The following is a 24,961-nucleotide window of genomic DNA, read 5'->3' as shown; positions in this document are numbered from 1 at the left end:
CAATTCCCTCTCTCTGAGAAGCAAAGATAGAGAAAGAAGGAGACAAGCGGGCTTCGTATTTCAGAAACCCTAGCTACTTCCTGCAAGAAACCCTCTTCTTTCTCCTGAAATCGCCGGATTCTCATTCTCCTAGTCCACGTACGTCTCTCTCTTCACCGTCCATCTGGTGGGCCGTACCCTCGATCGGTCAGAGTTCAAAAAAGCAAAAAGGTGCGTTTCCCCCTCTTCCACTCTTTCTAAAAAGTAGAACGTTTGCCTGTAACTCACGTACAGGGTAGTGACTTCTCACCTCAGCCCCATGAAGTTCCCTGGCAGTTTTGCCTGTAAGTTACTTCCCACTTACAGAACTTACGGCCATCCAAACGACCTTTCACTTGCATTTCTGGAATCTGGATGTCTCAGGTATCGGTTGGCAATGGAATTTTAGGCATTTACCTTACATTTCTGGAATATTTTGCGAGTTTTCCGCACTAATGTTGGCTAATTGGTGGTTTCATGTTGATAGTTTGTTTTTATCAGATTAGAGCTCTCAGGTGCACAAGGCGCTACTTCTTTGTTTGCGTTCTTAAATCAGATTAGTTAAGCACCTTTATTTAGACAATGGCTTAATAATAACATGGACGAACAGAATTCTAGAATTTAGGATTGTATTCTCAAAAGTTATCCCAACAAACCATGGTCAATCAAAGGACTTCCCGTTAGATGGAAGGTCCCAAGTCCTTGAATTATTAAATGAACAAGTAAGATTTAGAGATGCATGTGAACCATGGTTTTAAATAACATTTTCGGAATTGTAATTTGCCTGGAGACTGAAACCAATACGAATTGTTCTTCTCAATATGAACTTGGTCAGACTTAATTTTGATATTCACATACGGTCTGGTTTGGAGTTTGACTGACCCAATGACTTTTTTCATCCTCCAATACTGAGTGGACTAAGTTTTTGCTGATATCTAAAACCATGAAGCAGACTCCTGTTTTGGTCAAAAGGAAAAAAAATAAAAAATCCTCAATTTATGTCAAATCAGGTTTTTGGTGAGACCCATTCCCACCATATAGGATTTGGCTTGTTGATTTGCAAGGAGCACACCACCAGTGTTCGGAGTATCGATATCTTTGCATGTATCAATTATTAGGTATATGGAAACATATATCGATGTCACCAATACTCGGAAAAATATTGCTGAAGGAAACGTTGGGAAAATTGTGGATTTTTAAAGCAAAACTTTAGAAGATGTTAAAAGGCACATGTTTACACATTAGGAATCAAAATATTATAAAATTTCCATTTTATAAGGGCCTAAATCATGTGTTGTAAAAAATTTAAAAAAATAAAAAAAAAAAACCATCAAAATTATATCCAAAATGAGTTCATATCATTCAAATGCTGTACAATGCAAGTAATAAAACATCCATTCTCAATTTGAGGGATAAAAATGGAGGAAATTAGGATTTCCCCAATTCCTCCCATTCATGCATTCAAGTATTGATTTTTTCGCTACAAATCCATGTTCATGTATGAGGATGGATCATGTATAGACATTGTAATCCATGCTAACATTTGGAAAAAAAAAAAGAAATTCCTGTGGATTTTTTTTGTCATGTTTAAGTTCCAGGCCGTCTTTGATTCAAGTCGATGTTTCTCCCCCAAATCCAAGCTTTGATTCAACAAGAATCACAAGGAGTGGTAAAAAACACTTAAGGAACAAAATCCCCAAAAAATATCACAAAAATATAAATTTTCAATTTGGGATTTTCCCCCAAATTTCTCATGAGTTTGCATTGTTTTATAAAAGTATTCCTGGTATCGGTGATATTAACGCTAGTATCATCGATATCAGGGGCCTTTTATACTATCCAGAGACCAAAATATCATTGCCATCGCCAAATATCACTAATCATATCGAAATTATCGGCAATATTTGCAATTTTTTATATTACATGGGGTTTCAATGTCGCTGACTTGGTGATACCGATAATATCGGTGATGTTCGGAACAATATGTACCACTAAATCCAAGAAATTTTCCATCACATTTTTATGAGGAACTTTTCAGTTTCTTTTCATTTCTTTTCTTTATTATTATTTTTTTTAAAAAGAAAAGTAATGAAATTTTATAAAACAAAACAAGGTAGGAAAATACAAAATGGATGATGGGGCTTCATCTAATCAATACAAGGAGGAACTCTTCCCTCATCTTCCCTAGTAGGCCTTAACTAGGCACCTTAAAAAACCATTGTTTGCTTTAGCAAATTTGCAATTAACCACTTTGCTTTTGGATGACCTGTTCCAAGCTAGACGGTAAATAGTTAAATGTTCGGCTGTTATGATTTTTTTTCCCTTAAAACTCATAAAATTCCACATGATGAAAAACTCTCCAAACTTTTCAATCATCACCCAAGTGACTTCTAAGTTCTAACAGCCCAAAGCCCAAAACACCTCCTCTCGAGCTACATTGAGAGCACCTTGTTTCTTCTTCTTTATAATAGCTTTTTTCCCCTTCATATCTTCTAAATAAGCATTCTTCATCTTCCTTATTTCCCCTAGGACACTTGGACACCCCACGACCTGCCATATATTATCCTCATTCCTTGCTGTTTTATTGCTACTCAACTACTAACCTCATCTTCAACTGATAACTCTCAAACCCAAATGTCCTGAGCTCCAAAACTTCTCTAACATACAAAGAGAGTTAAGGCAAACATTATTTTGAACAAATTTGATATAGAGAAATAAAATCAAATGAAACGGCCTTCTTCTTTTCGTCCTTTCAAGAAGCAACATCTTTAATGGGCTTGAAATTGATCTCCTTCCTGTCAAGCACAAAACTGTGGTTGTTAGTGAACCCACAATACTGCATTTGAAGATTGTACATCCATAGGTGACCATGTAGGAGATGACACAGTCATATTGGGATGCCGTCAAACCATATGAAATTGGTGTACCTTTTCCTAACAATCAAGTCACTAGATCGAATGCATCACCTGCATGATCTTTTTGCTTAGTCCCACAACTCATTGGGTTGTGGGGGCCTTATAGATTGCAACCACAATTGATCAACCATTCATTGTGAAACATTGTTCAAGTTATTGTTACTCTTGATGATCGCCTTGATCGGTTTTCCCTCGCATGTACCCCATGCTTCAATAACATTTGGTATGCAATTATGCTTTGTTCTCTTCTTCCTAAGGCACAATCAAGATTCGAGGAAGCCTAAAAAGTCATTTTAGATTAGATCTAGGTGAATTGTGGAGATCAGAACAAAATATTTGAGTGGGATTTGACGAATCAAAGAAGATTGAACCACATTGGGAAGAATTAAAAAAGAACGGAAAATCGTCACTTTTTTTTTTGGTATTTTAATCTTCTTTTTGTTGTATTTCAATGTAATGGGCACTCATTCACCAAATCATGTTTGATTTATGTTCAATTATGGCCCCATTTAGTTGACTTCAATAGGTGCAATTGAGGGGGAACATTCATACTAAGGTAGGATACACCATTATATGCATGTCCAAAATACAAAAAAATGATAGGTTCTTGAATATCTTATTCTTTTCCTTTTTCTAATATTTTCCTTAATTCTTTGGCTTAAAAAAATTTCGACCAATATGGTCCAATACATGCCAATACAAATATACGATGCCTATATTATATCATTTTTCAAGCCGACACGCCATGCAATTTTGATATTCAAAACCATGCTCTATCCTCTCAAAAGTTGCCGAAACATTTTCCACACATAATTTTGGTTTTCTTTTGCCATCTTTAGGACTATAGGAATGATAACACAGAGATGATGAGATGTTTTGGAGAATGGTTCATAGGTTTTCTCGTTTATATAACTTTACCCCAATGGTTTACATAGAGATGTACAATGGATATACATGGAAGTTAAATTAAAGGAATGGGAATCCATGAAAGGTAAATCAATTATCATAATTAATACCATCATAATTATCACCCCCCCCCCCTTCTGCAAATTGATGTGGATGATCAACTAGTAACAATTTGTTAATTAGAAAAAGAATGCCTGGCGGTCGTCATCATCTTCATAAGAATATCTGCAATCTAGTCCTGAGACGCAACATGTGGGAGAGAAATAATTCGAGATTGAAGCTTCTCATGAATGAAGTGACAATCTACCTCAAAGTTTTTGGTCCTCTTGTGAAAGACAGGATTAGAGGCAATTTGAACAACACTAGTGTTATCTACATGAAAAAGTAATTGGGATAGTAATATGAATTTTGAAATTCGAAAGAAGTCTTCATAGTCTAACGATCTCATTGCAAGTAGAAGACATCCATTCCGTCATCGTTTTGACTCCACGCCCTTGGACGATGTGGTGAACAGTTTCCTCATCGACTTCTTCGCAAGGATGCTGACGTTTGAGTGGAACAGGAATGTCAAGAATCATTCAATGACGATTAAGAAATATTTGGACATTGTAATTGCTTTTTTGTTGGATTAATTGGGAGAGTGGTTCACATGTGATCTCTTCGTTTATGGCTCCTCCATCCTCTTTAAAGACCTTTGGCATTCTGGATCTGATCTCGCGCGCAGGCGGATAGAAATGACGGATGAGGGTAGCTTGTTGGTAAAGGATTCATTATGTGCTTTAGCCTTTGTACTGGATTTACAGATGGTTGATTGTTTTTTGCATTTCCACAATATAAGAGAAGTGCCAAGAAACATAAAAGACCACGTCGTAGATCTTCGAGTGAGGGCACGTCTAGCCCAATCAACATTGGCAAAGGCAACAAGCTCAATGGGAGATGTAGATGAAAAGAACAATGACCGATCTATAGTGCCTTGCAAATATTGTATAATCCCCAAAATGATAGTCATATGCAAGGTACGGGGCTTGGCAACGAACTAACTAACAACCTATATAGCATAGGCAATATCAGGTTTGCTCATTGTTAGGTAAACAAGACTACTAACGAGGCTATAGAATAGTGTGTTGTTCCAAGATATCACCATCAAGTTTACCATATTGAACATTCAATTCCATTTGTGGTTGTCTTTTAATTAAAAAGGTGGGCGAGGTTTATTAGATCCTGGGTATATTTTTGTCGGTTGACCAGAATTCCACGATTAGTACGAGAGACTTCCAATTCAAGTATGTAAGTGAGCCCAGATCCTTCATGTGTAAGGATGACTGAAGAACTTGCTGAAGCTCCATGATACCAGCTGTGTCAATGCCAATTAAGAGTAAATCGTCAACATAAACTATTAGAATCACAATACCCTAGGGTGAATATCGTGTGAATAAGGTGGGGTCGTGACCATTCTGAGTAAAACCAACACTAATTACAACGTTGTGGAACTGTTGGAACCAAGCACTAGGTGCCTGTTTGAGCCTATATGACTCCTTCCTAAGTTTGCATGCCAAATTTTGTCGACCTGTGATGGATCTAGGAGGTTAAGCCATGCGCACTATTTTTTTTTGTAAATCCCCATGAAGGAATGCATTCTTGACGTCCATGTGTCGAATAGCCCAATTACCAATAACAACAACTGCAATAAATGTTCGGACGATCTTCATCTTGGCCAAAGGGATAGAGGTCTCTTCATAGTCAATACCAAACTCCTGCTTATAACCTTGGGCAACAGGATGGGCCTTATACTAATCAAGGGATCCATCCGACTTGAGCTTTGACGGAATACACTCACTTGCTACTAATCACCTACTAATCGGGCAGATGAGGAACAAGGTCCCATGTGTAATTATCTGCTAATGCCTATAAGTTTTCCGCCATAGTGTCCCACAAACACTAATGTGTAGAGGCCTAAGAATAGGAGATGGGAACAGAGACGGTCTTGAGACCAGAAAACATGGAGCAAATGAATCTATTTGAGGGATAAGATGTATGAGTAGACTGACGAACCTCTGGAAGAGATGGACTGACTTTAGGTTGAGGGGGAGGGGAGATGCTTCTAACTATTGTTGTTGAGGATTCTGCAAAGGGGCTGGAATCAAGGTGTCCCGTATCGGTATCGGTTGGCGTAACGGTGACCTCCAAAACCGATACGGATACGGGGGCGTAACGGTGATACGGGGGCGTAACGGCCCGTAACGGCGCAAATTTTTTTTTTTGCCAAAAAAATATGAAAAAATATGGATTAAATCCGGAATATTCTAAGCATTCCAAATATGCATTCATTTATAAATTGGAACATGTTTATGGTGGTGTAACGGTCCACTCTTTAGTGAGAAGTTGTATCGGACTGTCTGATGAATTTATGAACCAGATAACCTGAATTTGACTACAAATTTCATATATTTAATTTTCTAACTATCTACTATCAATGATAGATATATTAGAATGAATGTAATATGAAAATATCTTACATTTAGGTGTTTGCAATTATTTTTGAGGGCCAAAATTCATGCGTAAATAGAAAAAAAATATAAAATGGCACCCCAAATATGTAAAATGCACATTAACATGTTCTACTATGATTAACACATCATATGGCATCATTAAAACAGCAAAAGAATCATTAAAAAATGATTTTTCTAATTTTCAAAAAAAGGGCCGAAATAAATTCTTAAATAGAAAAAAATATAAAAATATATAAAATGGCACCCCAAATATGTAAAATGCACATTAACATGTTCTACTATGATTAACACATCATATGGCATCATTAAAACAGCAAAAGAATCATTAAAAAATGATTTTTCGAATTTTCAAAAAAAGGGCCGAAATAAATGCGTAAATAGAAAAAAATATAAAAAAATATAAAATGGCACCCCAAATCTGTAAAATGCACATTAACATGTTCTACTATGATTAACACATCATATGGCATCATTAAAACAGCAAAAGAATCATTTAAAAATGATTTTTCGAATTTTCAAAAAAAGGGCCAAAATAAATGCGTAAATAGAAAAAAATATTAAAAATATATAAAATGGAACCCCAAATCTGTAAAATGCACATTAACATGTTCTACTATGATTAACACATCATATGACATCATTAAAACAGCAAAAGAATCATTTAAAAATGGTTTTTCGAATTTTCAAAAAAAGGGCCAAAATAAATGCGTAAATAGAAAAAAATATTAAAAAAATATAAAATGGCACCCCAAATCTGTAAAATGCACATTAACATGTTCTACTATGATTAATACATCAAATGGCATGATTAAAACAGCAAAACAACCATTAAAAACTGATTTTTCGAATTTTAAAAAAAGGGGCCAAAATTCATGCGTAAATAGAAAAAAATATTAAAAAATTATTAAATGGCACCCCAAATCTGTAAAATGCACATTAACATGTTCTAGTATGATTAACACATCATATGACATCATTAAAACAGCAAAATATATTAAAAAAAGTATAAATACCTATTTTTGACGAATTTCTGAAAAATGGCCCACCGAGCTTTGATTCAAAAAAATCTATAATATAATGTGTTTTTCTATCAAATACCTAGCTAAGGTTGGTCGAAATTAGTAGTAGAAGGAGTTAGAAACAGTTTGGAAGCAAGAGGTTTCAAAAAAATAGCAAAAACAGAGCTAAAAAAAAAAAAAAAAAAAAAATTACCGTTTCGGGCCCGTTACGGCCCGTTACGCCCGTATCGGTCCCGTATCGGCCGATACGGGTACAAAAATCGAATCGGCCGCTTCGGCCCCGAAACGGGTAACGGTTCGTACCGTTACCGTTACGTATCGGCCGATACGGCCGATACGTAACCGATTTGGCATACCTTGGCTGGAATCACACTCGAAACAGGAGGCATATAGGGAAATCACATTAATCTACTACAAATAATAGAACTTATATACTCAAAATGTAATGCAGGTGCATTTTCACACTGGGCTCGAGTGGGGTAGCCTGTGGGATGCAGGGACACACTTGGGGTGGGTGGCCCATGTGAGGTGGGCCCCACCCATGTGAGGCGGTACCCATGTGATGTGAGGCTCACGAGGGGGGTTCGACCGAGGTCCTAACCCATTGGATGTGGGGCCTGGGCTATGAGATAAAGGGATTAATTCGCCATTCGCCATGCTCTATCAGTTCGAGCTTTTAAAGCAAGTAGTTAATTGTCCTGCATCAAAATGGGTAATGGAGAGGTGTAAAAGGGAACATTTTTTAAAAAGACAACATGCCTTGAAAAGTGAATACGACGGGCATGAGGGTCATAACAACTATAGTCTTTCTGGGTGTTTCCAAACCCAAAACACATGCAAGGAGCAAACTTTGGAGACATCTTATTACATTCATGTGCAAGAAGATGAACATGACAAATGCATCCAAATATCGTAATAAAGAGCAAAAAGGAAGCGACCCAAAGAGAACAAAATAAGGACAGATGTTGATAAGAAGTTTGGTTGGCATGCAGTTTATGAGATAAACAGAGTGTAACATTGCCCCAAGCCAGAATGTTCGTGGAATAAAGGTTTTTGCCATTAACATGTGGGTTGTCTTAACAATATGTCGCTTCGTCTGTTCAGCAACACCATTCTATTGGAGTGTGTTAGGACAAGTCTTCTAATAGATAAGTTCTAGAATGAACAACTTCACCACGATTTCCACGCGGTGAGTAAACATAAGTTACAGTGATTAAATTTAATTATTCTTTTTTCCTTAGCTTAGTTTAATAACTTGCAGTTATGAGTCATAAGTCACTTATGAGTTACATTTGTTAGACATATAATGTGGTATTGATATATTATATTGTTCTCTCTTTTAATGGACTTGTAGGCTTTTTCTTAAACCCACAATTTCAATATTCAACTATATATAAAGTGGATAATGAGATTACTATTGCTTTGAAGAATGTCGTAAAAAGGTTGGAGCCAGACGTTAATCGGCAAGTTAATGCCATTAATGAAGCAAGTTGACCATTATTTACAAATATGTATTTTGAAATGCATTACGTATGTCATATATGTAGATTGTATAGTGTATGTAGACTTGTAGTAATTATTATTAGATACTCATTCACAGGTAGGGATATATGAATTGACAATGGGTAGCTTTGGAGATCCACTTGCATGACCTACAATACAAAGAACTAATCCAGGTATAATTTATAAGTATAACGAATGGTCTGTAAGATTTAGGAAAGCTAGCGAAGTGTATAAAGTATGTCTTTACCAATTTAATAATATGAATAACTGATATATTCGTTTGTTATCGATGCCACTCAATGGTAATTATGGAGAAAGTGCACATACTTAGCGGAACATTGCAATAAGAATCTTGAGTCAGTGTACATTATTCACCAGTTGTGAGAGAAATTGGAGTACTTTCACCCGCATCCATACTAAGTAGTGGAATTGATTGAAGGAGGTAAAAGGTGGAGAGAAATGTGTTTATCCACTACAACATGAGGCTTCGATTAAAAAACATGAAGAAATCAAAATGGTAGACTAGCAATCAACCACAATTTTGTTGAAGATGCCTTCTTCTCCTATGACTTGAATAAAGGGATAAAGACAAAGAAACAATTGAAAGTAAGGAGGTTGAATACTCATATCTTGTTGCAGAAACAACTCAGAGCCAATTGTTGAAGATGTTGACGAAGGGTGCCATAGTAGCAGTGTGACTTCGAGTGATAGCAGTAGTGGTGGTCATGATGATGATGCACCTGCTGCTGATGTTGCTCATCACACCTTACAACCGTCTACAGATCACAAGGCCGATGAGCTTCGATGAGATATACGAGGCTAAACTTATGGGTCTACTGAGTCACAATGCAGCTAGCCAGGGGGGGAGGAGCATCATGGAAAGGCTGGCATCAGTGGCACTTGTGGAGCACCAGGACATCAAGAGGATTACGAACAGTATGGATACGATTACAGATATGCAGAACGTTTTGCGCCACTTTCGTGTTGGAGTCGTCTTCTTGATCAACAAATTTCATATGGATATGGATATTCAGATCCAAACGCAAGTTATTCGTCATTAGTATCATAGTTTCAGCAATACGACTATTCATCTAGCACTGGTAGATATCCTTACTTGGGAACCAGAGGTCGATGCCTAGTTAAGATCAGTCATTCTCAAGATTCATTAACCTACTCTTTTCATCTAGCACTGGTTATTATGGATATGCAACACCACAACTATTGGACACGGGTGCAGTTAGATGATGACGAGGACATGGAGGTTGACCAACCACAACTAACCAGATTTTCATTTTGGTGGTGAGGTGATTGGTGAATTTTTATTAAGATTAGTGTTTTTTTAGTGACTATTAAACATTTAAGATAATTAATAAGTACTAAGTATTTCTACACTTACATTATTACACATTCTCCAAGCATGCACAATAGTGACCAGTAACACTTGATAGTTGGTACTTAATAGTTCAATAGTTGATGTATAATCATATTGGGTTATTAGCAGTACATGATATCAATTTTTGACATATATCAACAATTTATACAAAAAAATAAATAAATCAACACCATAACTTACAGTAGGTCAACCTGTCATGACAACATTATTGCCAAAGAATGGTTCGAACACCATTGAATACATGATTAAAACAAACAAACAAAAATGATAGACTTTTGGATATATCATTTTCCCTATTTTTTAATATTGCCCTTTTTTTTTTTCTTACTTTCTGACCGATATGCGGCATCGTATTGAATCATTTTTCTACCGGGCTGATATGTCGAATGATACCGACATTCAAAACCATGGCGTGGACTTGACGACGTGGAAGATCACAAAGCGTAGGATCTGGGCTGCATCAGACGACAATGGAGATCACAAAGCTACGATGGCATATCACGGAGCAAGGAGACGATTTCGACAGAGGGGGTCGCGACAGCAGGCAACGGAACCAGAAAAGGTCTTAATAATCAACAGCCTTGATAAATTGCTTTGATACCATGATAACATGGAGAATTAGATGTTTTGGGAATGCTCCAAGGGTTTTCTTGTTTTTATTCCTTTAACCCAATGGGGTTTTTATAGACATGTACAACGGATATGCATAGAAGGTAAATTAAAGGAATGGGAATAGATGGAAGGTGAATCAATTATCAAATGTAACACCATCACAATTATCAAGTAAGTCCTGCTTCATGCGGGCATAAAAGTTTGAGATGATGATTTGTCACATTGATAGTGGTTTCAACACACAAGACACACCTTGCCATAGATTTGATTGCAAATATGGTCTAGATAATTGTGATCACTGGATCCAAATTGTTAGATTGCAATCACACTTAGATCAGTTAAACAAGGAAGATTTGACCATGAATATGCTCATAGATCGTTTCAATAGAAAAAGAAAACATTGAAGGTATTAGATCTTGAATGAACGTTGATATGTATACTGAGGCATATGTGGCCAATGAGTCGGGCTAGTGTCTATGTTGTGGAATTGAGGGCGACGAGCATTTGAGTTAAATTCCAAGAAGAAAAGAAAAGGAAGAAGGTGAGGGGAAGAAGTATATGGAAGAAAAGAAGAATGAAGAAATAAAGGAAGGGAAGAAACCACCGATTCCTAGAGTGAACTTGCAATGATACCACTTTGTGCCTTTGGAAGAACCAGTATACGATCCGACGAAAATGCTTAAACCACATGCAAAGATTCATGAGGAAACGCATGCCATGCAAATCTCTCAAATAAAGCTTCTAGTAAAATTTTATTGAAATACCCACCATATGCAATCACATGCCAAACGCGGGCTATAAATAGTTCAAGATGAAGACTAAAGCCTGATAAGATGTAAAAAGACAAGTTTTGTTAAACCCAAGTCCCAAACAAACACAATGCAGTCCTTAATCATGGACATGGGTGGAGATAGTAAGAAAGATGTGATGACCTATGGTCTTACCAAAGTTTTGGCCCTTAGTAGATTGGAATGGCATAACATGATTCATTAAGATAACCAATTAGTTGGGATAATGCTGAGATGATGATGACCATACTGTTCAAAAAGATAATGATGACCATTAAATCAAAAGTCACATTAGCCTTGGGTAAGAGAAATTTAGACCTTTCACATTTATTTAAAGTTTTTTTTTTTTAGAAGTGGTAATTTTATTAATAAGAGGCCGAAGCCTAAAAATGACTACATAGACTATAAACTAGGAAATAAGAAACTGCTACCCATTACATTTGCCACTATCACCCGATCCTTCACGTTTAATTTCACCCTATTGAACACCTCCGATATCCGTCCGCACCAATTCCTAAAAAAATGATTATTCCTTTCCCCCCCAAATCGATCATATTCTATCTAGCATCGCCAATCTCCATGATTCCTTGCCTATCGTACCCACACCTCCCCCAAGCCAAGTCAATAGGAAGCCCTCTATCGAACCCAGCATGACCCACGACACCTCGAACGATTTAAGGAAGTTATCCCAAACTCCTTAGCAAATGGGCAATGAATGAAAAGATGAGCAACAGACTCCTCATTGTGCATGCACATATGACAAATGTTCGAGAGTATCATCCACCTCTTGCGAAGAGTATCTACCATTAGCACCTATTCCTTCCCAAAAGCCATGTGAAAGCTACAGCCTTGGGGTAATCGCCATACTACCATAGCAAAGCATTAGGGCTAAGATGACTCCCTGATGAGGATCTGCTTAAAACTTTACACACAAACCTCATTGAGAATCACCCAGACTTTTATTTGGTCCATACCATCTTGTCATTTTCTCCTACAACCGGTCTTACATTCTGCAATAACTCCCAAAAGGCTAACCAATTCCTCCATTTCTGCATCTGATAAATTCCTTCAATAATGTGGGGCCCAAATAACATCACCTCCTGAAAAGGAGAAACAACTAGCTATTGTGACATTGACCTCGGATGATATTTTTGCTAGCCTTGGGAATACTTCCTTTAACCCTCTTTCCCTAACTAAACATCCTCCCAAAATCAGATGCTCCTACCTTCTCCCAAAGAGAAACCCCTACCTTCAATTTCAATCTAAGCATAGCAACAAACTTCCATATTGATGAAGCCCTATGTAAGGATGAAGCCTTTGTCCATGACCACCCATTTTGCACCCCATATGTCCTTTTTACCACCTCTCGCTATAAGGAACCTTGTTCCGTTTCAAACCTCCAAATCCATTTCCCGAACAATGATGAATCCACAAACCCCCCCCCCCCCCCCCCCCTCTCATTCTGAGAGATGAAACTTTTTCTTTCTGTTCATCCTTGCCGTAAGAAATCACATCTCATCCGAACTAGCCTATCCAAAACCGACTTTGGACAAATGAAAAGAGACATAGAGTAGGCTGAAAGGTTGGACATTGTCGCCTTAATTAACGTCAACCTTCCGCCCAAAGGGAGATATGTGCTTTTCCATCTCAAAAGCTTTCCTTCAAATTTGTCGATGACTCTTTATCCTGTAAATGTTTTGCCAGTTTCCCTATGCACAACGGAAGCCCTAAATATGAAGAAGAAAAAGAACCCACACGACACCCAAATATACTTGCATACTCATACTACTCTTCCGAAAAGAGGCCGACCCTCAATAGCTCACTTTTACTAATGTTCACCTTCAAGCCGAAGACTGCCTCAATGCATGTTATAATCTTCCTTAAATTGTCTACTTTTCTTTCGTCTGCTTCACAAAAAAAGAATAGTATCAACTGCATATTGGAGGTGGGAAATTTGAAAATCTGACTTGTCCACCCTAAAACCTTCAATAAAATCCACTGGTGAGCTTCTTTTTGACATCTTGCTTAAGGACTCTACTACCACCTCAAACAAATAGGGAGAGAGCAGATTCCCCTACCACAACCCTCTAGACTCATGCTTCTCCCTCATGTTGTTTCCTTGTGTTAATCACGTGCACGACCATGTGAGTGCCATATGCGTGATCAAGCAAGGATTCTCATGTGCGACTAGGAATCTGCTTGCATTGCTAATGAATTGCAAAGTAAAACTTCTTGGAAGCTTATTGGTTGGAGTAGAGGTGCCTACAAAGCAGAGATTGCGTGTTTGTTTGTGGTGCACGAGGAGCCCATGAAGCGAAGAGGTGCTTAGTTGGTCTAAGGTTGGAGAATATCTCTATTGGCTGACTGGTGCTTTCGGACAAGCACAAGAATAATGGTGTAGTGGGAATCAAGGTTCCTCATGTAACATTAACGTGTGTAGGATGCCTAGAAGACTCAATGTCTATTTTGGGGTGTTGCTTGATAGATCATAATGAAATGGGGTAAAGAAGGCCTTGTATAGTGTGAGAATGGCTTTGGTGTGGGCGTCTTGGTGCACTGCATATGGGAGAGAACGGCAGAAGTGTAAGTCCATGGCACAAGGAACCTCTCTAACAATGTCCTTAATTGGATAGATCTGCTCTTACCTGGTAAGCCTTACCAAGTACCCTACCCCCCCAGAGGGAGGGAGGCAAGAGAGGGGAAGGGAAGGAAGGGAACGGAAGGGAGGGAGGGAGGGGAAGGGAAGGGAAGGAGGGAGATGCTGCTTTAGCTTCAAACTTGCGCTTCTAACTCAAGAATATGTGTTTCCCACTCCTGCACCCAAACACCCTCTCTTTCCCAAATTTCTGCAACTAAGACTGTATTTTGGGGATGGTAATGTAGTGTGAAAGTTGTTAGGGATTACAGTAGTTGTAGACAACCTTTCACCTTTTACATTGTAAAATAAATAGCAGCTTAGTTGAAGGTTTGTAAATGGACTCAGTCACCATTTTTTTTTTTTCCTCACGCTATTAAAACACATGCCTAGAAATGTAAATGAGAAATGAATTAAAAACAAGCACAAGTTTGGGGCACAAAATCAGAGGTTTCCAGCTAGTACATGGTTACTAATGCAAACATGGAAACTAGTAATGGCCGTGGACAGAAATGAGATGCCCACATCATCATACAAAAAACATTTCTCATTAACACGTTTGTAACATACATTTTGTAGATTGAAGACCATGCTTTAGAGGAACTAATTTGATTGTGAAGTCCATTTCAGTATGTAGACAGTTCACATAAGGTAAGATTATGATAATGCATGAGAAGTCCCAAGTGATAACATGAGCACAAAAGAATATGTAAATATAGAGCTTTGTTGAGACTTGAGCCCACAACTTGTGCAATAAAGCTCATGTACACTCCACACGTGCTGGCATGGCACACTAGGTCCAAGATCCAATCCATCCATCGAAATGGCACCACTGTATTGACGCCCTAGCCAAAGAATCAGGTTGATCCACTGGTCAGGTGGGCAACAGTTTGCAAAACAAATGTATGGCCCTGAAAAACTTGGCTGAAGTTTTCCAACCCATCTGCCGGTTTCCAATATTGGGGCCCACATGTTTGATCGGACTAGATTTTATCTTTTCAAAAACATGTACAAGGTTGGGCCAACTTGATGGATGGATTAGATCTTGCACCTATGTGCCATGCTGGCACATTTGGTGTGTGCATGAGCTTTGTTGCAAAGGCATGTGCGCTTGGCCAAGCTCATAAATGTATGGTATAAATGAAAACAAATGATATATTGAAATGCATTTGTAATATGTACCATTGTCTAATGGTGCATTTGGATGTACATGTAGTCATGTACCCATTGTTCGGAGTATCCCCGATATTATTGAAACATCCCCGATATTATCCGTATCTCCAGCTCAGCGATACCGATAACACTGGCAGTGATACCATTAACATTGGAAGTATTAGAAATTCCAAGTATTGGCAATATAATGCTAAGTATCTCAATGTATCAATATCACCAATGTATCGCCAATATTTTCGACTGTGTAAATTCCAGGTGTCGCTTGTATCGCAATGTATCGATACCGCTAATATTTTCGACTATGTAAATTCTAGGTGTCACTTGTACCATTGTATCAATATCCAATATTTTCGACTGTTTTCAGGTGTCGCTTGTATCGCTAGTGTATTGTCGATATTTCAATAATATCACCAATGTATCAATATTGCCAAAAATCTGTTTATGAAAAAAATTTCCATTTCATTAAAAAAAAAAAAATGGGGCATGGTAGTATGCAGTGTTCAAATTGTAGACGATAATATCAATAATATTACAATATTATCGTTATCGCAACACGAGCAATATCGAGACCATAGTCTTTCATTTCCTTTCCATGTCGATATTATGAAATATCAATGGATCTTTGGATGGGCAGATGGGATTGATAGGATGGTTGGATTGATTTCTTACGACAACACATGCTTTTAGGCCTACATTAAATGCAAACTTATTATTCATGCATTCTTTTTGCAAGTTTCTGATTTTTAAATATGCAAATATGTGTATGTTAGCATCTCCTAAAGTTTCACTGAAAAATTCCACCATTTTCCCCATGTTTTCTCCAATGTTTCCCACATTTTCGATTATCAGCGATATTATCGGTAACATCAATATTGTTTCCATATCCCCAGCCAACGAAACTTGTAGCGATATTGTTTCCACATGCCCACTGTTGGCATGCTATCCTAGCAATAGGGAACTCTTGAAATTTTAGTCCGAGAAAAAAACAGAACCCGCATTAAGATCGCCTCCATTTTCCAGCATATATACCTTAAATCACAAGTGAGATGTGCTAACATATCCCATTTGTCATTTGGCATTACCCTATCACCTCAACCTTGGGATCTAGAACTTCCAAACATGCCTAAAAGCTAGATTTTGACTCAATATTACATGGTATAGGTTAAATCAGCACTTTATTCATAGGAATTAATTTCTCATAGATATAGGTTTCTAAATCTCGATTTCGGTACTTGCCCATAGAGTAACCTAACACTGGAAACCTACATTTTGGTTTGTGTTGTGCCGACACTTGGGGACACTTGAACATCTTGGGTACAACGCGATACTTCAAAATCTTTATGACAGTGTCCTGGTTGTCATACAAAAGTGCCTTGTGTTGGACACCTAAGTTTTCGTTCATCAAGTAAGATTGCTCACTCCTAGCCCTCGAGATTTCTTCCATTGTCTTGTTGTTAGCAAAACTATCCTTAATCTTAGCAGCTTTTTAAGAATTATATCGCGTTAAATTTTGCAAGAATCTTCCACCCTGTTGCATTCCCCATTCAAACTTGGACTCCTGCTCCTGCTTCCCTCCTGGCGTTATACTTGCTGCTATCTTGAAGCAAGCCATTCTCTGTTCTAAGACTGGAATACTTTCCCACTTCCCACACTTTGTACTGTACCAAGATTTTACCAAGTCATTGCAATCGCTTAAGAAATAGCCGAACTTGGTTTCATCCATTTCATCGACGCTAATGAGTTTTCTAAAGCTCGGTTGGGGTTTGGAAAAGATCTGTGTTTTAGAAACTATTCTATGTTGATACTCGAATTGATGAGTTCCTTTGATGACTAGATCAGTTTAATTCAATTCCTGCTCAGATATTCTAAAAACCCAGTCAACGTGGCCAAGTTCTTGGTCAACTTTACATTTGCAGGAAAACCATAACATAGTAAATGTTAAAAATGCAGTTGTTTTGAATCTCTAGGCCAATTCTCGAGTTTACTCATACTTGAGTTTGGTCGCTCCTATTCAAGTTTCAAGTTGTCAAGTCCTACCTTAAACAATTTACTCTTAGGGCGTGTCTGGCCTGCGACATTGTAGGGGATTACGAGGGATAGTCTCGTAATATCCCATGTGTCCTTTTTCGCTGTGTGTTTGGGTGGGTAGATATCCAACAGATGAGCAGATGAATCAGGGGATTTGGGTGATAAGGGAGGGATGGCGAAATCCCTCTTGGAGACTACGCTCGGGACACTACCAGCATCGAGCCCATCCCACAAGTCTTCCTCCATCCATCGTACGGATCGACAGGATGAGAGGATTCAGGTCGACGTGGCCGGTTGAGATGGCAGGAGTGGAATTCTTGGCGCGAAATCGGCGTTTACTTATAGACTGGATTGGAACGTTTGTGGTTGTCATCGGAGCTACTTCGACCAATTTTAGGTGAGCAACAACATTTACATCAAACCCATTTCCAGTCAAGGTACGTCTCCTTCTTCTCTGATCGAAGCAACATCCTCTGAGATTTTGATTTCTTGGATCCGAAATCTTTCTCTGATTTTTGGTGCGATGCTTTCCTAGAATCTGATTTTGGCGCGATGATTTTTTCAAAATTTTGTTAGAAATTGGGGGTTTCCTTCCTACATGTTCTGATTGGCAGTTCCATTGATTTTCATGTCATATGGATTTTTTCCTCCACGAAATTTGGGGGTTTGCTATCTAGATGATGTGCATGGTACTTCAGATGATTTCCAGGACTGTATAGAATTTTTCTTAAAATTTGGGGGTTTATGGTTGAGAGTTTTTGCATGGTACTTCACTAGATTATCGGGATTCTATGGATTAATTTTGAAATATTGGGGGTTGGATGCCTAGACGATGTGCATGGTAGTCCTTTTGAAAAAAGGGACTGTCGTGTTCTTGTAAATGTTGGGTGGATGATTTCCCGGACTATGTTTTAGTGGTGTGTTGATATCATGAGCTGGCAAATGTGATATGGGTGGGTTTCATGCATGTGGTCTAGGGAGGCTATAATTGTTACTTGCATGGAAATCACGAGCTTCTCTCTGTTTTTAATCTACATGTGTTAAAATTCATAGATTCATGTAAATCTGACAAAGAGTAGACACACAGAGATTGTTTCATCTCATTGTAGCCAAACTCATGTTACTATAGAATCAGACTGTTGTTCACGTTCCATTCATCATGTTCATGCTTCGTTGTAGCCAGACATACAGAGATTGTTTATCTCCTTCATGTTCATGACTCAACTGTGAATCATTGGTGATGCCTTTTCTGTAAAACATAGAAAGCCATCCTAATCCAAATGTAAAGGTTTCATTGTAGATTTTTTTTTTTGTGTTTCAGTAGTGACTCTATTACTGTTTCACTTCATATGTTCTGGGCTAAACAAATATTAGATCCATGTCTCAGGTGGGCTAAACAAATATTAGATACTCTAAAATTTTTGTGGGCCATAAGAAGTTTTTATCAGTCAGGCACCACTGTCTTCCATGGTATGGTCCACTTAAGATTTGGATGAGTTTCACTACTGACTCTGAACTTGTTTCATGTCCTATATTCTATGCAGCATGGTCACTGAAGCTTGTATAGTGTATCTTCTGTTAATTTGGATCCTAATCTACTTGATGGCTTTTCATGTTATATGTTAACTATGCTAAGTCTATTGTGTAAACTACCCCTTGTAAATGGTTCATTTCCATTTCCACGTGTTTCATTCTTCTTGGGACATGAACTTGTTGGCTTGGAATGGCATTGCCCTCATGTAAGATAGAATGAACATATGCTTGGAATGGCATTGCCCTCATAGAAGGCAAATCAACCGATTCTAGCCTCCTTCATATTCATTCTTTAACTGTGAGTTATTGGTGATCGATTTTGCTGTAAAGCATTGAAAGCCATGCTAATCCAAATGGATCTTAGAGTTTCGTTGTAGATTTTTTTAAGTTTCAGTTTCATTTACTATATTCTATGTAGCTTGGTCACTGAAGCCTGTATAGTGTAATTTATGTTAATTTAGAACCCATTCTACTTGTATCAATGCAGGATTTTCAATTTGTAGGATCTCCTTTACATTATCAATAAATACTTTGAATCTAATGTATGTCCTCATGTTAACTCATGCCCAACCAGTAATTGTTTTCACATGTCATTTTTCTTAATTAAACTTACTTATAGGCCAGGTCCTTTGCCTTTTGCATAATCATGCAAGTATGCATTTGTTCCCCTCTCAGATTTGATTTAGTTTACACTTCTTCATGCAAACCATCATAAGTGTTATATGACCTCCTATGGCAATATTTTTTAATGTTGTTGGGGGCAACATTTATCAAGGACATGTTGCAGTCTCGTCCTCAATGTTACATTAGGCCTCACAATGGGTGAGCATTGCGGTTGGATTTTGAACTGGGTTTACGGCCTGGGCCTTTTCAAAATATTGATTTTTCTTTGTTTTAGCTGCATATGGAAAGTGTAACTTCTTTTAGCTGCATTGTTTTCTTGAGCTCTCATTGTTTTAGCTGCATATCGAGAGTGTAACTTCAAAATATTAATATTTTCCTGAGCTCTCATTGTTTTAGCTGCATACGGAGCGTATAACTTCTTTTACCTGTCCCTCGTTGCAAGCATGTTTAATTGTAAAAATATTTGCCACTGGTGTTATACACTGGCACACATGCATATGTATTTGCATATCTTATGTACATTGTGTGTATGCTTTTATTCATATATTATTTCTTTCTTGCATACCTGTTGGCATCTGATTAGCCCAGTATCACCTCTGATATATCAGTGGATGGATGATAGGAATTGGAGGAATGTCGTCTATGAGAACCATGAACTAATAAACTGCCTGGGTTAGTGGAAGGAGCATGGTTTTCATGTTGTATAGGGAGATGAGTCATTTTACCACATGTCTTTTTAAAGATTTTTGGTATCCTTAGACTGTAGAGTGTTTATCAGAAAAGGTAACAAGAATATCTCAATAATAGGTCCAGAGGCTTTGGGCATATCTGTCACAAATAAAGCCAGCCATAAGAACTGTCGATCCTCAGTTGAAACGTTGGTAAACACTAGAGCATTTGCTGATTTTCAGTTTCAAAATGTAACTAGGCTTGAAAATGGTGAGAAATGGAGTAGATTAGGATTATAGGGAAAGAGATCTCTAATAATTAAAAAGGTATGGAAGTTGGAACAATAGGGAATCCGCCACTCGTTGGGTGAATCCCTGAGCCTTCCTATCCTTATGTAGCTTTTACAATCACAATCTAAAGAGTATTCATTAAAGCCCTAATATCCTAACCTTCATTTGCCGGTTATATCACAAAATTGACAACATTTTTGTGTTTTTTTTGAACTTAGCCTTTCCACCATGAATGTTTGTTTTTGTCTTTTCTCCTTCTTGGTTTGACTAGCCTGATCTCTACTCTCTCTTTCTTTCTTTTTTTTTCTCTTAACTTCTTTGTATTTTATCGATTTGCAATCTCTAATATTACAATTTTGTCTGCAAGAGAATCATGCCTAATGTTAACTGCTCCCATTTGCCTTCCTATCCTTATGTAGCTTTTACAATCACAATCTAAAGAGCATTCATTAAAGCCCTAATATCCTAACCTTCTGATGCCGGTTATATCACAAAATTGACAACATTTTTGTTTTGTTTTTTTTTTTTTAAACTTAGCCTTTCCACCATGAATGTTTGTTTTCATCTTTTCTCCTTCTTGGTTTGACTAGCATGATCTCTCTCTCTCTCTCTCTCATCTTTTTTGTATTTTTGTAGATGTGCAATCTCTAGTATTACAATTGTCTGCAAGAGAATCATGCCTGATGTTAACTGCTCCCATTTGCTTCACGTTCTATATAAGACAATCTGAGATGGAAATGAACCATTTACAAGGGATAGTTTACATAATAGACTCAGCACCGTCAACATATAAAATGAAAAAGGCATCAAGTAGATTAGGATCCAAATTAACAGAAGATACACTATACAAGCTTCAGTGACCATGCTGCATAGAATATAGGACATGAAACAGTTTCAGAGTCAGTACTGAAACTCATCCAAATCTTAAGTGGACCATACCATGGAAAATAGTGGTGACTGACTGATAAAAAATTCTTATGGCCCACAAAAATTTTAGAGTATCTAATATTTGTTTAGCCTAACTGAGACATGGATCTAATATTTGTTTAGCCCAGAACATAGGAAGTGAAACAATAACAGAGTCACTACTGAAACAGAAAAAAATCTACAATGAAACCTTTACATTTGGATTAGGATGGCTTTGTATGTTTTACAGAAAAGGCATCACCAATGATTCACAGTTGAGTCATGAACATGAAGGAGATGAAACAATCTCTGTATGTCTGGCCACAACGAAGCATGAACATGGTAAATGGAACATGAACAACAGTCTAATTCTATAGTAACATGAGTCTGGCCACAATGAGATGAAACGATCTCTGTATGTCTACTCTTTGTCAGATTTACATGAATCTATGGATTTTAACACATGTAGATTAAAAACAGAGAGAAGCTCATGATTTCCATGCAAGTAACAATTATAGCCACCCTAGACCACATGCATGAAACCCGCCCATGTCACATTTGCAAGCTCATGATATCAACACATCATTAAAACATAGTCCAGGAAATCATCTATCCAACATTTACAAGAACACGATAGTCCCTTTCTTCAAAAGGACTACCATGGACATCGTCTAAGCATCCAACCCCCAATATTTAAGAATAAATCCATAGAATCCCGATAATCTAGTGAAGTACCATGCAAAAACTCTCAACCATAAACCCCCAAATTTTAAGAAAAATTCTATACAGTCCTGGAAATCATCTGAAGTACCATGCAAATCATCTAGACAACAAACCCCCAAATTTCGTGGAGGAAAAAATCCATACAACATGAAAATAAATAGAACTGCCAATCAGAACATGTAGGAAGGAAACCCTCAATTTCTAACAAAATTTCGAAGTAATCATCGCGCCAAAATCAGATTCTAGCAAAGCATCGCACCAAAAATCAGAGAAAGATTTCGGATCCAAGAAATCAAAATCTCAGAGGATGTTGCTTCAATCAGAGAAGAAGGAGACGTACCTTGACTGGAAATGGGTCTGATGTAAATGTTGTTGCTCACCTAAAATCGGCAGAAGTAGCTCCGAGGACAACCACAAACGTTCCAATCCAGTCTATAAGTAAACACCGATTTCGCGCCAAGAATTCCACTCCCGCCATCTCGACCAGCCACGTCAACCTGAATCCTCTCATCCCGTCAATTCGTACGATGGATGGAGAAAGACCTGTGGGATGGGCTTGATGATGGCAACGTCCTGGGCGTAGTCTCCAAGAGGGATTTTGCAATCCCTCCCTTATCACCCAAATCCCCTGATTCATCCGCTCGTCTGTTGGATATCTACCCGCCCAAACACGGCGAAAAAGGACACATGGGATATTATGAGACTATCCCTTGTAATCCCCTATAATTCTGCAGGCCAAACACGCCCTTTTGGTTTTTGCTTTTGCTACATATTGCCTGCAGTGACTGCACCATGATTGCCTTGGCTAGCCTACTCGTTCTACACAACACGACTCAGCATGACATGAACCGAGTCACTTGCCTGAGTCAAGTGACTTTTAATTGAACGGAAAAAAAATAAAAAATGCAGGCTGTGTGATTCGAATTCAATACCTCAATAAAACTGGCAAATAACATTTACAACCTTATCAAGGAGGGATTCTCTGTTATAAGTGCATATTTTTGTATTTTCATCCTATTTAAGTGTCCATTATTAGCGTAATTAAATTTAAATATTAAATATAAACAATGGGTCTCTTATGTGATTTTAGTGATGCAGCCAATAATTGGATTGTTTCAGGGTATCATTAGTATGCCAAGTGTATGGAAGATTAGTAGCCGAGCAACACCTATGTTAATTGTGTGCCTCTCCAGCCTTGAGATTATTGCAGCATGATATAAACAATGGGTCCCTCCTGATAAATGGCTGTGATATCCTGTTGGCATGTATTACTCATGTGTGGCTGGGTGCATGTTTTTCCTTAACATCTTTTAGGAAGCATCTATACCTTACCTGATACTTCCGTGAATCTATAAATTTCATTTTATCATGTGCACTTGTTTCTCAATCGATCTTTCCAACTTTTGTCCAGTTTTTCTGGGGTCTTGATGTCCCGTTTGCGGAATGCGGTTCTTGCCACGGGCTTATTAGCCTTTGCAGGTGCTGGCTTGGCATTTCCCTTCTTCTTGGCGTAAGACTTCGATAATTCTGTTTATGTTGCAAGGTTTACTTTAAGCCTTCGAACTGTACACTGGGATTTTCAGTTCTGATGAGTGGGGCCCATGGTTCAGTAATCCACCATGGGCAAGGTAGGCCTCACCCCTGATGGACACTGTCCAGAAGGACCACCTAACGCTTTCGATATATGGCCTACATATGGACAGTTAAGAAGAGAGATACAGCAAAGGTCCGCATTCAACAGGGAAGAGGGCCATGATTGGTGGCTATGATCGCCTGGTATGGGAGAGTTGTGCCGTGGTCCATCCACTGCAGTGCACAATGGACCATCAATATTCTGGATTACTTAAGCATGGGTCCCACTTCTCAGAACTGGAAAAAACGTACACTGCAAAGCCATGACTTGAGGATCCTATTTTTCATCTTCTGAGTTCATGGTTTGTTTATGAAGGACGTCGAGGGCAAAGCCTATAATCGACTCGTCAAAGCCGCTTCCACCTCAAGCAACTTTTCGAGGGCCTTATGTGAACACCGGATCACGAGATGTTGGACCAGACCACGGCACTTATCCAAAGATGTGATTTGCCTTCAGATTCTGGCCACCTTGCTCATTGATGTTAACTTGTATGTAAAACGTTTTCAATAATATCTTTATTCATATTGCACGGAAATTATCTTTATTAGCATGAATATCTGTTTCATCTCTTTTACTTTCTTTTTTTCATCGTGTTTAACACAAGATGGATTTGGTTTCTTTTTCCCTCATATTAGTAAGAGGAATATAGAATAAAACTAGTTTTATGGTGCAATTAAGGCCATGTCTGCCACTTAAAAATGATTTCATCTCATTTTAGTTAACAGTAATGATGTATTAGAGATCATAGTTGTATAAATTATGGGCCATCGAGATTTAGAAATGTTAGAAATGTTCCAATGCTCTTAATTGCATCGGGATGGTCCAGTTTTTTTTGTTCTTTTTCTTCTTCTTTTTCACACACCCACCCCACAATGGACACTTCAACCCGTGACCTCAGTGTTGAAACTCAGTCCATTTGGATAGTCCGGTTGATCGATCTGAACTTCTCACCAAGTCAAGATCACATTTCATGGGCCACCATTAAAAAATCACACTGATTGGTTGATTCGATCCATCCTTGATTTGGCCTTATTTTTGTAGCTGTCCTTTTTCCAAGTCATGAATGGGGGGATGGTTACAGCT

General features: G+C 38.0%; 1 protein-coding gene across 2 annotated transcripts; it reads left to right on the top strand.

Annotated features, from left to right (window-relative positions):
* On the top strand, positions 1-24,428 carry LOC131232698 (uncharacterized). 2 transcript variants are annotated; one of them, XM_058229120.1, is made up of 4 exons: positions 1-210; positions 14,879-14,950; positions 23,657-23,755; positions 24,194-24,428. In XM_058229120.1, exons 3-4 carry the CDS (start codon positions 23,673-23,675, stop codon positions 24,321-24,323), a joined length of 213 nt encoding a protein of 70 aa, XP_058085103.1. In that variant the 5' UTR covers positions 1-210; positions 14,879-14,950; positions 23,657-23,672; the 3' UTR covers positions 24,324-24,428. The 2 variants fall into 2 exon arrangements, with proteins under 2 accessions (XP_058085103.1, XP_058085102.1); XM_058229119.1 differs by lacking the exon at positions 14,879-14,950 and having other exon boundaries at positions 4-210.
* The last annotated feature ends 533 nt before the right edge of the window (positions 24,429-24,961 follow it).

This window comes from Magnolia sinica, chromosome 18 (assembly GCF_029962835.1).
Source record: "Magnolia sinica isolate HGM2019 chromosome 18, MsV1, whole genome shotgun sequence".
Classification (NCBI taxonomy): domain Eukaryota; kingdom Viridiplantae; phylum Streptophyta; class Magnoliopsida; order Magnoliales; family Magnoliaceae; genus Magnolia; species Magnolia sinica.
This window is presented reverse-complemented; position numbering and strand designations above follow the sequence as displayed.

What these genes read in the sequence shown, in the direction of transcription:
- LOC131232698 (XM_058229120.1), top strand. Translation starts at nt 23,673, where the DNA reads ATGTCCCGTTTGCGGAATGCGGTTCTTGCCACGGGCTTATTAGCCTTT. An exon ending in GCATTTCCCTTCTTCTTGGC is followed by an intron (nt 23,756 to 24,193) that starts GTAAGACTTCGA and finishes TTGTTTATGAAG; the next exon opens with GACGTCGAGGGCAAAGCCTA.